This window comes from Fundulus heteroclitus, unplaced genomic scaffold, assembly GCF_011125445.2.
Source record: "Fundulus heteroclitus isolate FHET01 unplaced genomic scaffold, MU-UCD_Fhet_4.1 scaffold_85, whole genome shotgun sequence".
Lineage (NCBI taxonomy): Eukaryota > Metazoa > Chordata > Actinopteri > Cyprinodontiformes > Fundulidae > Fundulus > Fundulus heteroclitus.
The window spans coordinates 854123-868923 of NW_023397307.1; the positions used below are offsets into that span (position 1 = coordinate 854123).

The window sequence follows — 14801 nt, forward strand, 5'->3', positions numbered from 1 at the left end:
CCTTCAGTGTGTATGTGGGGGTTGACACGCGTAGTTTACAGGAGTCTTCGTTTTGCACTGGATAACGTTTTAAGTGGAACAAATTTGTGCTACTGTTACATTTTGTGGCAACGGTGTTACAGCATGTTTTGTAAATTGCCGCATTTTGTTCGTTCATCCTTCTTGTGAAATCCAAACCACTGCCATATTATTGACCTGGTGCTGTTTCTCTTCAGACTCATTTTCTTATTTACCTGAAACACACGCTGTCACCATAGTTCTCGCTGTCGCTGGCTCAACCTTGCCATGAAAATTCACACCCGATGGTCGCGATAAAGTCATTTTAACTATGGCGCGCAGGGAAACTTGAGATACATCGAGTATATTCGATATATCGCCCTCCCCTAACTCAGATCAGCCCTGGATTCTGGCTCAGACCTTTAGTCGTGGTTCTGGTGAAGCCGCCGTTCGGAGGGATGCTTTGTGCTGCTGTACGTTGAGCTTTCTGGCAGAAGCTTGAAGATGTCGTGTGAATACTTAGTAACATTTGAAGCTGTTCATAACTCCCTCCGCCACGGTTAAGGTACATAACCTGCCAGCACCGCGCCTCGCTGTGGGCATGGCGTTCTCCTGGGGATTTGACACATTAAGACCCTTTTGTTGGTGATTACCACCAGAAAGTTGCACACTTTCTTGAAACGTCAAATGTGGGTTTATTTTTGCCAAACCAAGCAGTGATATCAGCCTTTTTCTTTGTCAGAAAAAGCTGATATCATCTTACTTTACCTCAGAGAACACGCTCTTTAGTTTTGCTCTAGAAGAATTCAGTTGGTCCGAAAAGATTTACCTGCTGCTATTTTAGGACGTCGCTTCACTTTCAGCTCATTTTTCTTAATGAATGCGATGGTGTTGCTTATAAAAAGCGGATCACTAGCGCTTAGATTTGATTGGACCTCCTCTACTAAAGAAACATTTAGTAAAGGAGCCGCCAGAACAGGGCGTTCAAAAGTTGAGTCTTCGTAGGGCTGTAACGACTAAACATGTGAAGAGTAGATTTTATAAATTAGATAAAAGTGTTGGATTAAACCGGTAATAATACACAAAGTTCTGGTTCAACCTTTGAGGTTTTCTCTTTGTCCTGCTGCTTTATTCATCTTAAAGCCCCTTAGTTGTGCACAAAGAGCTGAAATAAAACCATCTCTGATCTAAATCAGTGGTTGTCAGAATTCTGGTGTCGTTCTCTCTTTGTTTTTACCGGTTTTAGCTTTTTAAACGGTAAAATAAGAGCGAACCGAGGAGCTGACTCTGTTCTCCTTTTGTGTCGTGCAGCTGCGATGAATAAGGAGATCATGTCACGTGTGGTGAGGAAGAGGCAGGCCGACCCCAAGGTGGTCCAGTACGTGTGGGAGGCCATCGAAGTCATCCGCAACCAGAAACAAATCGCAAACATGGACCGCATCTCCAAGTAAGTCTGCAGAGGTGGAGGAGCGTTTAGGGACCAGTGGGCTTTTTTGTTTTTTTTGTTTTTTTAAGTTGCCTTGAGCAATTTCATGCGTCTGTCATCTGAAAAGCTTTTCATTTCTAAAGAATCTGTAAAGAAAATCCTTGGAACCAACAAAACTCACAGATTTAAGTGTTTTTATCGTTCATTGCAGCAGCAGGGTGGGTGACGAACAAACATGGCCTCACTTGACGGTACTTTCCTGGTATTTGAATAATTTATCCACTTATTACTGAGTGAGCTGGATTACCAGACAATAACTTAACCCTGAACTACATTTAAAACAGTTTAAACAATAAAAAAAAAGCAAAATAATAGTGCAGAGCCATTGATATAGATTCTTTTGTGATAAATGTGCTGCTCAGTTTCACCTGCAGCTCCAGTTTGGGTCTTTGGGTCTAAGGAAGGCTCCAAATGTTAAAATGTTTGGTGTCTATACTGAACATTGGAACTTATTAAAATAAATAAAGGAAAAACTAAATGACTCCAGGCTTCGACTGCCAGGATTGCCGGCATCTTTAAACAGCTTCTTTTTAAATCATTTACACTCCTGTCCTGTAAGGCGTCGGTCCGATAAGCAGAACTGGACCCATTGGCCGTGTGGTTTTTGTTTTGGTCATGTGACGGTGATGCAGCGCGGCATTGTGGGATGTTTAACTGAAGCAGAGAAGCCGTGTTCCCTTTCATGGTGTTGAAAGGGAATGGAAATGTAAATAAAATCTGTTATCGGCCACAGCATCAATATTTATATCAGACCCAGACGTTTAATTCTATTGGATCCTTTTTTTTCTGATTTTTGCTACACATGGGACAAACGGTTTCAAGACAGCGATCACTTGTATTTGGTTAAAGTTGCTGACCCAGTGTTGTGGCGTCTTCCCAGTAGAGCCTTACGCTTTGATGGTGGTCCCCCGGTCGAGATGGCAGGACCCAAACTCAGGAACGCTCGTCCTCTGGAGCTATGCTCCTGGTCAAGGCCCATTTGTTCACTTTGGCCTTTTATGCTTCAGACTTTTATATTTTTTTATATATATTAGGGCTGGACGATATAGAAAAAAAGCTTATCGATAAAAAAAAATGCATATTGATCGATATCGATAATTATTAAAAATATTTAAAACCATATTTTATGTGCAGCTCTGCCTGGACATTTTTTGATATTGCTAAATGATTTAATTGTAATAAATAACACAAACACAGAATTCCAATTAAATCTTTATTTAACCAACTTTTTTAACCATAACAGAATTTTTTAAAAGAAAAATAACTTAAGAGACCTGAGTTATGTTATTAAATACTGACAAAATATAAACTAAAGTGACCAGTAAAATGACCAAAATAAATATACCAAATAAATAAATAAAATAGCCTATTTAGGTGGGAATAGTAAACTAGTTACTTCTCAGGGTTCATAATTGAGAGGCTGACGCAGGGCTGAGGTCTGAGGTTGTTGCGTGTAAAGACACAGACTGCAGCTCATTTTGCACTGATTCTCTGCACTAGTTGCACAATTTAGGAAGCGCTGTTAGAGGAAAAACTTGCGTCCTGGAACGTTATATCTCGGATCAAAAGTGGCGAGTAGATCTTTGAAGCTGCAGACAACAGCAGTATATCCATCACTATGAATCATGTTACTGCATGTGTGATGTCCTTACGCCGCTTGGACGCTTTGTCATTTTATCACAACGAAGGGAGCCCAGTTTAGCTGCTATACCTGCTTTGTTTTGGAAGAAGTTCCAGAAGATTCCTAAGAAGACGCGGAGCGGCAGCAGGACTAAAACAGCTCGCGCTGCTGCGGTAGTGAGCGGCTTACGTGATGAAACAAGTTGGTTGCGTTACCAGACTTTGTTTTTACCGGTTCCTTCCAAGTTTTACAAATCACTGGTTTATTTCTGTCAGACTGGTGAACTAGTAAAACCCCGTTCTGGGACCGTTTCCTCCGCCGCTCCTTGCTGCGACATATTCACGTGCTCTGTGTTGTGGTTTGAGAGGGCGGCGCTTTGTGACGGCGTGCCTGGGTCCGTGATTACGATTGGTCGACAGGAAGTAGTGACTATAGCATCAACTAATATGATAGGCTGAAAGGAAGGAAGGAAAACTCTCTATCGAAGTTTTATCGACCCGTTTTTTTCCTATCGCGCCACACGTCTATCGATCGATATATATTGTTATTGAATTATCGTCCAGCCCTACTGTCAGTAAGGAAGGAGGTAGGAAGAGGCTAGTTTGCCTAGGAACCTCACGATGTTAAGCCGGGCGTACACAGTACGATGTTTTCAATCGCGGTACTCAGACGCAGCTCAGACTGTACGACAAAACCGCAGTTTAAGAGTTCACAGCTCACCATATCAGTTCTCACACTGTACGTCTAAAAACCAAGTAGGAAGATGGCGCTTGTCAGAGTCGTTTACCTGGAAGCCAAACGTAAAACAGTAGAAGAAGAAAAAGGCGGAATGACAATTCTCTCTGTTAAATATGAGGCTCACTAGAACGACACGCGCTACTTTGGCAATTGTTGCTCCTCTGTACTTTGACTCCATGTCACACGTACCGCCGTCATGCTTCTCTCCGCTCCTTTGTTTTCGTTTGAGAAGACAAGGAAGAAGAAATTCCTTTTATTGCGCATGCTCAGTGCGCGAGGTTGGGGGAAATCGGCTATGAGTTCCTGCATCAGTGCGGCGTTGCATGGAGGCGACCGGCTGTGGCTCCGCTGAGGAGTTCAGGAAGTCCGGGTAGCTTTAGCCTGCCGACCCTTTCAGGTCAACAATTATAATTTAGGTTTTACTATCAAATGCTTTCTTAAAACCGTGCATTGAAAAGCGGGTCGATGGATCCATAAATGGTCATAAGTGGCGAACGTTAAAATCATTAAATGTCAGAATAGTTTGATGTTTACCTCCAGAGTTTGTTTCTTTTTGTTTAGTCTGATATTGTTGTTGTTTATTTCAGGTTTCCAGAAAAAAATTCAGATTTATGTTAAGCATGAAGCAAAAGTATGTTAGAGTTAATCGCTAAGTTTGGCTTAATTGTGACAGAGAAGGTTTTTTCTTTTCTTTCATCAACGCTTTAAAAAGTCAAAGGTTTGTCCCCCAAACTCCAAACACGGTTTAATTCAGCAGAAATCGACGCAGCGTCCCAAAAAAAAAAAAAAAAAGCCGCCCCTAGTTGCTGCGTTCGCTGTGAATATGAACTTTTTTTCCCCCTTCCTACTAAATCTGCTCATTAAATCCGTTACTGCTGCTGTTCGCACGACTCGAGGTTAAATCATCTGCAGAGACGAAGACGAGGACGAAGACGAGGGCTCGTTTGTCACGTCGCCCTTCCTCACAGAAAACCAGCCGTCCCATAAATGCGTCCTCCTCCTCGCGCCGCAGAGGCCGCACCTTGAATCCAGAGCAGGAGGGGTTGACGGTTCTCCGCCGTTACGATGTTTTATTGTTCAGGGTGCAGATGAATGAACCCCCCCCCCCCCCCCCCCCCCACACACACACACACACACACACACACGGTCAGCCGAACCAAACGCTCGGCGCGCCTCTTTCAGCAAGTTGGCGAGCACCTTGGGATCTGGCCGCTCGCCAACCCGACGTTGGCGGAGAGCGGCTGTTGTCATGGCAACAGTAAGCAGCGGCATGCAACGGATGGCACCGTCTCTCTCTCTTTCTCTCTTTTTTTTTATCTCTCGTTCTCTCTCTGTCTCTCTCCCAGCCTCCGCCCCGTCTCGTCTCTCTGCAGCTTAATTTCAGGGTGTGAGCTCAGCGGCGGCGGGGGGAATAATTAACCGGCCTTCACGCCGACCGGCCAGCGGCAGATCGATTTAGTTATTCATTATCAGAGAAGTTTGGCTACCTGCAAATGTTTTAACAATGTTTTGACTTCTTGGAATCAGCTGCTGTTTTTTTATTTCATTTTTATTAGACCAGATGGATGAAAATCTCATGGTGCAAAGCCGGACTGTCGTTTGGCTTCCTTTTTGTTTTTTTTCCCTGCTGCTGATTCAGACAAATGTATTTTTAATTTATAATTCTTGGTGCGTTTGGGAAATTGTGGTTACAGCCCGTGTCGACAAATAGTCACGCCTAAGCGCATTTAAGATGATGAAAGCTGAAACAATGTTTATTTAGTTACATGCTGGGCTTTCTTTATAGAAAAAGATGAACCAGAATAGTTTTGTATTTTAAAAAGAATATTAATATAATGTCTACATTTTGAGGACACAGAACAGGACAGCCACTCTGTCGGCGCTCAGAAACACACACCGGTCAGCCCACATCAGAATAACTAACCACAAATTAAAAGAAAACTTAAAAAATGTATATAAAAAGGGGTTTCAGATATGTTTATACAAGTAAATATTGAATGCACTATAAACAGGATTTGAAACATAGCAATAAAATGCTAAACAGCTAAATGACAGCAGGAGGGTTTATATTGCTCCTTCCTGATAGGAGCGATTCTCTGAATCTTTGGGCGTTCGCTGGTGGACGGGGAAATAAAAGTGCAGAATCTGACCGTCCTGGTCCTTATTCTGCCGCAGGCAGCAATCCACGGCGTCGCAGCATCCTGCACAGAAAGCATCAGCAGTGATCAACAATCATTTAGACCACAGGTGTCAAACTCAAGGCCCGCGGGCCGAATCTGGCCCGTCGAGGTGAATTATCCGGCCCTCAAAAAAAAGGCATATCGTGTCATAAAGTAGAGGCATATATAATTTTAAAGTGTATAAAGTGCCTAAAACTGTTAACCTGACAACAGCCAGCTGCATGTATCGCTCCGCCTAGCTCCACTCACATACATCTGGGACACGACTGATTGAAAGTGATTTCCCCAACCAAATTTTTGGTCTGGCCAATCAGGACGCAGGGCGGGTGTTTCATGGATGTGACGTAGTGGAGAAGCCACCGTGAGATTCCAACAACAATGGCGGCTCGCATCGAGGAAGCAAGCGTTAGCATTGATGCTGCTATTTCTTCCGTGTTGTCCAATCTATCTGATATTGTTTCATTAAAAGAACATCAGAGAACGGCTCTTAAGGCTTTTGTTGGTGGAAACCATGTTTTCGCCCTTCTCCCGACCGGATTTGGCAAGTTTTGTTTTCCGGGGCGCGGACGCGGACGCGCAACGCGGACGTTTTCCACGTTTTCCGCGGACCGGCTCGCGGAGCGGCGGGGGGGGGGGGGGGGGGGGGCGACATGTTTTCCGCGGCCGCCTCGCCAAGATAGCGCTGCGGGAAACCCTGCACTAGAGCCGCAAACACATAAAAAAAATAAAATAAAAAAAAAAGGTTTTTTTTTCCGGCGTCGGTCTCATCAGCGTCACAGGTTAGCTTCGGTGTGACTGGTTGAAATAGCACGTCGATAAAGATGACAGACAAGTGGTTTATCCAATCATATGCAAGGAGTTTTGATAAGGCCCAGCCTTCTGTAAAGGCAATCCCTATGGCCGTGTCCCAGATGTATGTGAGTGGAGCTAGGCGGAGCGATACATGCAGCTGGCTGTTGTCAGGTTATAAAACTGTGCCTCCTGTAGTGAATGTTTTTACGGTGTAGTAACAGCATCTTGCCACTAGATGTCAGTTTTCCCCACAACACATTAAAACAACCCAGAAATGTCCAAAAGGAGAAAAAGTGATGCAGAATGACGAATTTAAATGAATTGTTAAGTGTTTTTTGCAGACAAACTGTATAAACTGGGCCTAAGGTGCTACCTTTTATGTTGCTGTGTATTTTTTTATATACTTCTATGTGAACTGGATTGAAATTATGAAATGAAAAGCATTGTCTATGCACGTGCAACCGGCCCTTTTAATGACTTCATGACACCAAAGTGGCCCCATAAAGAAATGAGTTTGACACGCCTGTTCTAGACTGTGTCGGGCTACTAACCAATAAATTAACTCCAGAAACATCTGTTGACAGCCTGGTGTTTGGCTGGTTATTCTTATCCTGAGCAAACTAAACAGCCGTGTAGAAACTTTCACTGACTGTAAAAGATGTGTATCAGGAGAGCTTCCCTCTGTTGCTCTGAAGGTAAAAGCTCTTAAGCTACAATCTCTGCAAAAGATCCTCCTTCCTACTCACGGGAGGAGTTTGATCGGCTCTCTCGGTTTCAAACCTTTGGTCTAAACGATCTTCTCTGTCTTGGGTTCGTGTTCTGGGCTTTTCCTCGTGTTGTTCAGGAGTAAAAGCAGACGGTGAACCTCCCGCCGCTCTGGCTGTCTGTCAGCTGGCTCCACGCCACAGAGGAGAATCCGTGACCTTTAGTCAGCGAGGTTTTCCTGCAAGTCTGCAGCGAGCTGCAGGAATCATAAGCTGTTGCATTCCCAGCGGGGAGAGCTGAAAGACACAGGTGGATATAAAAAAATAAATAAGTGGGAGAAAGGAATTAAAAGTTACTTTTCACGTTCTATAGTTCTTCTCTAATCCAGCTGATCGGTTCCTGCCCAGTTGATGATGAAAGGAATTTATTTCAGACATTTAACACATTTAACAAATAATAAATATATACAATTTCAGAAATTAAATAATAATAATAATAATAATAATAATATTTTTTTTAGAAATACTTTAAACAACCAAGTACCACATAAAAACGTATTTGGTAAACATTAAATAAAAATTTCTGTTCTAATTGAATTAAATTGTTTGAACATAAATAGAAATGAGAAACACAATTTTCCTCTAAATAAAATATATCAGGTATATTTACCCTGGTGTCTGACATTGATTAATGATTAAAGTAAGCTGTCTGAAAAGAGGTATGAAGAAGTAAAACTTATTTTTCATACCCCTTCTCCCTCTGTTTGCTCTTAAAGTAACTTAAAGTACCTTCCCTATTAACTCAAAGTACCTTCCTATTAACTCAAAGTACCTTCCTATTAACTCAAAGTACCTTCCTATTAACTCAAAGTACCTTCCTATTAACTCAAAGTACCTTCCTATTAACTCAAAGTACCTTCCTATTAACTCAAAGTACCTTCCTATTAACTCAAAGTACCTTCCTATTAACTCAAAGTACCTTCCTATTAACTCGAAGTACCTTCCTATTAACTCGAAGTACCTTCCTGGTAACTCGAAGTACCTTCCTAGTAACTCGAAGTACCTTCCTAGTAACTCAAAGTACCTTCCTAGTGACTCAAAGTACCTTCCTAGTAGCTCAAAGTACCTTCCTAGTAACTCAAAGTACCTTCCTAGTAACTCAAAGTACCTTCCTTGTAACTCAAAGTACCTTCCTTGTAACTCAAAGTACCTTCCTTGTAACTCAAAGTACCTTCCTTGTAACTCAAAGTACCTTCCTTGTAACTGAAAGTACCTTCCTTGTAACTGAAAGTACCTTCCTAGTAACTGCAAATACCTTCCTAGTAATTCAAAGTACCTTTTCATACCCCTTCTCCCTCTATTTGCACTTAAAGTAACTTAAAGTACCTTCCTAGTAACTCAAAGTACCTTCCTAGTAACTCAAAGTACCTTCCTAGTAACTCAAAGTACCTTTATATACCCCTTCTCCCTCTATTTGCACTTAAAGTAACTGAAAGTACCTTCCTAGTAACTGAAAGTACCTTCCTAGTAACTGAAAGTACCTTTCTAGTAACTCAAAATACCTTCCTTATTAAGGAAAAGTACTTGCGTTCCCCTCACTTAAGAGTTTTAGTAGCTATTTCTTCCCAGAACTCTGAGGCTGACGGCTCTAAAGGAGAAAACGGCACACATGTGTTCACCAGCAGCTTCTTAAGGCTCTGTTTCTGACTACACCTGCGTCTCTGACTACACCTGCGTCTCTGACTACACCTGCGTCTCTGACTACACCTGCGTCTCTGACTACACCTGCGTCTCTGACTACACCTGCGTCTCTGACTCCACCTGCGGCTCTGACTCCACCTGCGTCTCTGACTACACCTGCACAGGTACCTGAGCCGAGTGTTTGGCATGCACCCCAAGGAGACGGCCAGGCAGCTGAGCCTGGCGGTGAAGGACGGGCTGGTGGTGGAAACCCTCACGGTCGGCTGCAAAGGCTCCAAGGCCGGCATCGAGCAGGAGGGCTACTGGCTGCCCGGGGATGAGATGGTGAGTAAGGGGGACCGTCTACCAGCTTTTAAACCTTCCTCAAAGGGATAGTTTTACAAAATGAACGTAGATTTTCTTTCTGACTTGATCATGAAGCTCACAGTGGGCTATAAACAGTTTTAACAGTCATTCTTTAGTAACGTCTGCTGAGATAGATTAAGATTTAATGGTTAGAGTTCATTGGTCATATAAAAACAGCCATTAGGCCATCATTACGTCCGAAGGGCTTTGTAGTATGTGGAAAAATACGAATATTTACGTTTTCTGAGTGAAAATCAGTGTAAAGGTAAAGACAGCTGGGGGTTCCTTCGCCGTAAATGTGACGGCTGTGCAGGGCTGAGGCGACGTGTCCAGCTGTCGTTGTGATGTGTTAACGGCGCCCGCAGACGGCGATGAGTAACCAACAGCACAGCAGCTCCTGTGAGGACTTTGTCGGCCATCTGTCAGCCTGGGAGCCGCTGCACCGACAAATTACTCCTCGTCCTTCAGCCCCGTTTTAGCTTTTTAAACAAGCTCAAAGATTAAATAAATATAACTGTGGAAGAACAGTCCGGATTTATTTACCACAATGCCTTGAAGTATTTACGCCCCTTGAATTTCCTGCTGGGGTTTACACAACTTCAGGAGCCTGTAGAGCAGGGGTGTCCAAACTTTTCGGTACGTGGGCCGAAATTGTCAAGTCAAAGGAACTCGAGGGCCAAAAAATTAATAAAAACATTTTTAAACCAAAAAAAATATGTTAATTTGCTTGCGCTACAAAATATGATAATTTTAAATGCATAAATTAGTCCGTTGTAGGAAATGAATGTGTAAATCACTGTATATCCAAAGTTTAAAAAAAAGAGTTTTGCTTATTTGTCGTATTAAAAGATGGTCGTCCAGTTTGCAAATTATTTAGAATAATTTAATTTGACTCTTTTTGGTCAAGCAATATCAGAACAGCGTTTGGGTCGGTTGTTCTTTGAAAACATTTGCTGTAATTAGCCAATTTTAATAATTTAGTTCAAAGCAGATTTTAATGCACCAAAGTCTGAATTTGAGTCATTAAATGTCATTGGATAGATGTTACTATGAAATTAAAGAGAATGACAAAAGGGTGTTAATTAAAAGATGAAAACTTTAACATTTTCAATTGTAGGATTCTGACTTTTCTAGAATTTGCTGTAATTAAAAACTAAAATCTTCCATCTGCATCAGCCTGTGCTGGTGGACCAAATCTTTCTTGAAATGCAGTTAGAGGGCCACCCAAAATCAGCACAGGGGCCACAAATGGCCCCCGGGCCGCACTTTGGACATGCCTGCTGTAGAGTGTGTTCAAATACCGATCCGCACAAAGTGCCTTTTGCGCCCTTATCATCGTTAAACAGTAAAATAATCCCACACTGGACTCTGGATCGTTTCACGTTGCCTCTGCCGTCATTTTCTTCTGGCTCCGCTTTAGGACAAGCGGTGGCGCCCTCCTCTGGACGGTGGTCATACTACAACGATGTAAACGGAATTTATCAGCTAATCGGACGGGACAAACTTTAATCCAAGTAAACCTTTTAATTGACAATTTAATCGTAAGTCGGTTACTTGTAGCTTCCCTTGTGGAGACGTTTAAATTAATGCAGGGGTGTCAAACATACGGCCCGCGGGCCGGACCCGGCCCGCCGAACAATTTAGTCCGGCCCGGTGGCTAAATGCATTATCATTATTTAAAAAATTTTTGTTTATTTTTTTATTTTCCCAGTGTCCTGTCTGGCAATGTGGCAATAAGAATTTTTGTCTTAATGCCAAAAAGAGCTCATCAGATTTGACTTTCACAAGTGAAGCAGTACTGCTTTTGCCATAGTGCTCTGCTTGATTTATGAATGTGAATAGTTTTATTATGATTCATGCGGGGAATATCTCAAATGATATGGACATTACAATGGGAAAGTAGGAGAGGAAAGGAGGAACAAGAAGAAGAAAAGGTGAAAGAAAGAGGAGATAAAAGGAAGAGAATGATAAAACAATTATTGAAAAAAACACGTACTTCGTTTAATTGAAAATCTGCAGTTCCTATATTGTCCACAGGGGGCGCTGTGTTTTAATTAGCAGATTAAGCTTCAGGTGTGGAAAAATTTAAATAATTTCTTAATTTTTATCTGTTTGATGTATTTTGTCATGCAGGACAGTGTTTTTAAGTTCCAAAAAATGTGAATAAATGTTTTTCAACATTGTACAATCACTGTGATCAGTTCTTATGCATAATGCACAGGTAACTGTTTAACTGAGTAAAAGTATTGTTGAAATTGCACATACTTTTCTTAAAAACGCTGAGGTTATTCATAATATATTGTGTAAAAGTGAAATTAATTTAATATAAAAATCAACAACAAGTCCACATTTATTAGTTCTATTTAATCTTGCAATGAGTTTACTCGTGTGGCCCTCTTGAGATCAGATTAAGCTGAATGCGGCCCCTCAACCAAAATGAGTTTGACACCCCTGAATTAAGGTTTGGGTGTACGGCTGTTAAAGGAAGTCTGGTGCTCTTAGCTAACAAGCAGGAGCTCAGGGATTTTACGATAACCAGCGCTTTATTGATTCTTGAGAGAATGAGGACAGAACACGCGGCTCTCAGGATCTGTTCTAATCAGACAAAGTGAATAATTTCCCACCGTTTCTCACAGGAGCGCTGTTAATCTTCAGTTCGGCTCTAATGAGAACTATTGTAACCCACACGGTGATGAAAAGCCGCTTCTTTCAAAACTTTTATTCAACTATAAACAGCAGCAATTTGTGGCTGTGCTACAGCTAAAGTTCATGGGGTGTGAATACTTTTGCAAGGCACTGTGGTTCAGACCTGTTCCTGATGTTCTTCCTTTCACATCATGTTTTTGTTACTTAGTTGTTAGTTTTCCACGTACTACCGGCCCAAATGTGACAAATCCTGGCATCCTTGACCGTTTTTAAAAAAGTAAAATATAGATTTCTCTGAATTGTATTTAAGGTGTTTGGTTGTTGCTGGTTTTTTTTTTTCTTTTTCCTGTTTTTGGTTCTGACATTGTTATTTGGGGGGTCGTCGGTCAGATGAATAGCATCTTTACTGCAAATCCAAAAGCCCCATATAGTGATGTAAATTAATATATTATTTGTTATGACTTTCTTTTAACCTCTTTGTCTTTCATTTTCAAACGATTTTTAGCATATTATGCACATTTTCTCTATGTATTTTTTATTTTTTATCTTGAAAGTATTTCAAAGAAAAAAAGTATTTTTGTAGTAAAATCAACACAGACTATATTTTTTATTAGGGCTGGGCGATAAATCGATTTAATCGATTAATTCGAATTTACAATTCTTTAAGATTTCATTTTTGGAAAATCTGGATTTTATTTTGCCAATACACTCATTGGGTTTCCATGAAGAGAACAGCATGTGATGCTGAATATATGTTTAGGCAAATATATTGTCAAAATATTGTTAAGTAGAAACTTTTTTTTTTACCATAATATGAGGTACTTCATTTACTTATTTACTTTTTTTTTTTTTAAACTTTGAAGTTCACAAGTGCTTAGCTCAATGTGTAATACCACTAGCAGCAAATGTTTTGTTATATTTTCATTGTTTATAATGGCACGGCTGCCATCTTGTTTTACAAGCATGTTTCACAGCTTGTTTTTAGTTGCACTTTGAATTCAGGTCAACTCCCTGACAAAATGCTTGACATAAAAGCAAGGTTTTAAAATAATTTCTTTAATTTCTTTTTATGAAACAAAAAGGAGGAAAAAATCGATTAGTCGGATTTGGTATGATAAAATTGGAGATTTATTTTTTAATCCATATCGCCCAGCCCTATTTGTTATTAGAAGCAAATAAGAACTGGAGTTATTATAGGGATGTCCAGAGGAGCTCGAGTCATTTTAGCGTAAATTAAACACAACTCTTTGAATCACTTCTGACCACAGGATCCGAAAGCCGAGGGAAGCAAGGTAAGGGCTGCATTGTTATTTACAAACCAGGGTTTGTTTCTCATTTGAGCCTCTTTATTATCACCCCCCCCCCCCCCCCCCCCCCCCCCTCGCTACTCCCCGACTAACATCATTGTGTGAGAAATCGGTGCTGCCACGAGCGGTGCAGTCAAGGATTTGAGTGAATCTTTTTTTCTAAGCAGGCTGCAGAAAACAATTATAATTTCACATTGGTTGAAAATAAATGAAATGTAAAAAGTGGTGAAAAGCTGTTGACTGAGTCCGCCTGCTTTCTTTGATTGTCACTAGGGCTGAACAATTAATCGCATTTTCAATATAATCGCGATTTTAAAAAACACAATTTCCAAATTGCAGAGTCTGCAATTTTTGGCTATGTAACAATCAGGGAATTAGACACGTCCATTAGGTGTCAGTAAAATGTTTAAAGTGGGTTTGCCTCCACATGGAAGGGAAGACAGTTGCAGCAGTCAGATAATCTAATTTTATTACTTGTTTTAGAGTTTATATAATCATACATAGCATTAAGTACTGGTCAGTCAGTTTAATACATAGACTTGCTTGTTGGTTGCACTTTATGTTCAAGGATTGATGTCCAAATCAACTAAAAGCTGTTCTCTTGAACAATATTCTGATTAATAGAAACATTAAAAGTTCTTGTTTTAAATAGTCCTTGTTTACAAACATCTTTATTTAGAGGCCATTTTTGTTGCTTGTGGTTTAATGCAGAGAAAAGTCAAAATTGCAATTTTGGTTGAAATATATCGTAGGCAGAACGCAATCATTTCTGCTCTGAGTTTAGATGCTGTGGGTCTTTTAGCAACTAATCTGCACAGCGAGGAAACAAAATGATTTGTTGTTTGTATATGTTTAAAAAGACATGATAAATGAAACTGGGGGAAAAAAATCGCATTAAATCACAATATTAAGAAAAAAAATCTCAATTAGATTATTTTCCAAAATTGTTCAGCCCTAATTGTCACGCAGGCCGGAAGCTAAAACAAAATGTATCCGGTTTGCATTTGGAAATGACTCTGCATGCTTGCTCACAGCTCCGCTGTCATCACGCAGCCTTAAGCTAACCCCCGTGATTCAGTTATGCTGTAAAAAAAAAAAAAGCTTCACGATGGTCCGTTGCGGCGTGGCCAAATTTCTTGCGGAAGTAATCGACCTTTTCGATTAAGAATCTGCTCGCTGCGTACCTGCAGGTTTGCTGCTGCTTGGTTGAAAACTAACTAACTCTCGGCTCTCATCGGGCCTCAAACGAGCCGATTCCACCCAGACCTGAAGAACAAGAACAAA

The 14801-nt window shown here is 41.0% G+C and overlaps 1 protein-coding gene across 1 annotated transcript in view; it reads left to right on the top strand.

Moving 5' to 3' along the window:
- The window catches only part of LOC105922105 (zinc finger, MYND-type containing 11), a 47000-nt gene that overhangs the window by 4450 nt on the left and 27749 nt on the right, over nucleotides 1-14801 (top strand). Inside the window, exons 2-4 of the mRNA XM_036134562.1 lie at nucleotides 1309-1444; nucleotides 9384-9543; nucleotides 13479-13502. Of these exons, the coding sequence (XP_035990455.1) occupies nucleotides 1314-1444; nucleotides 9384-9543; nucleotides 13479-13502 (315 nt within the window). The 5' untranslated portion in view covers nucleotides 1309-1313. The remainder of the gene's footprint in view (nucleotides 1-1308; nucleotides 1445-9383; nucleotides 9544-13478; nucleotides 13503-14801) is intronic.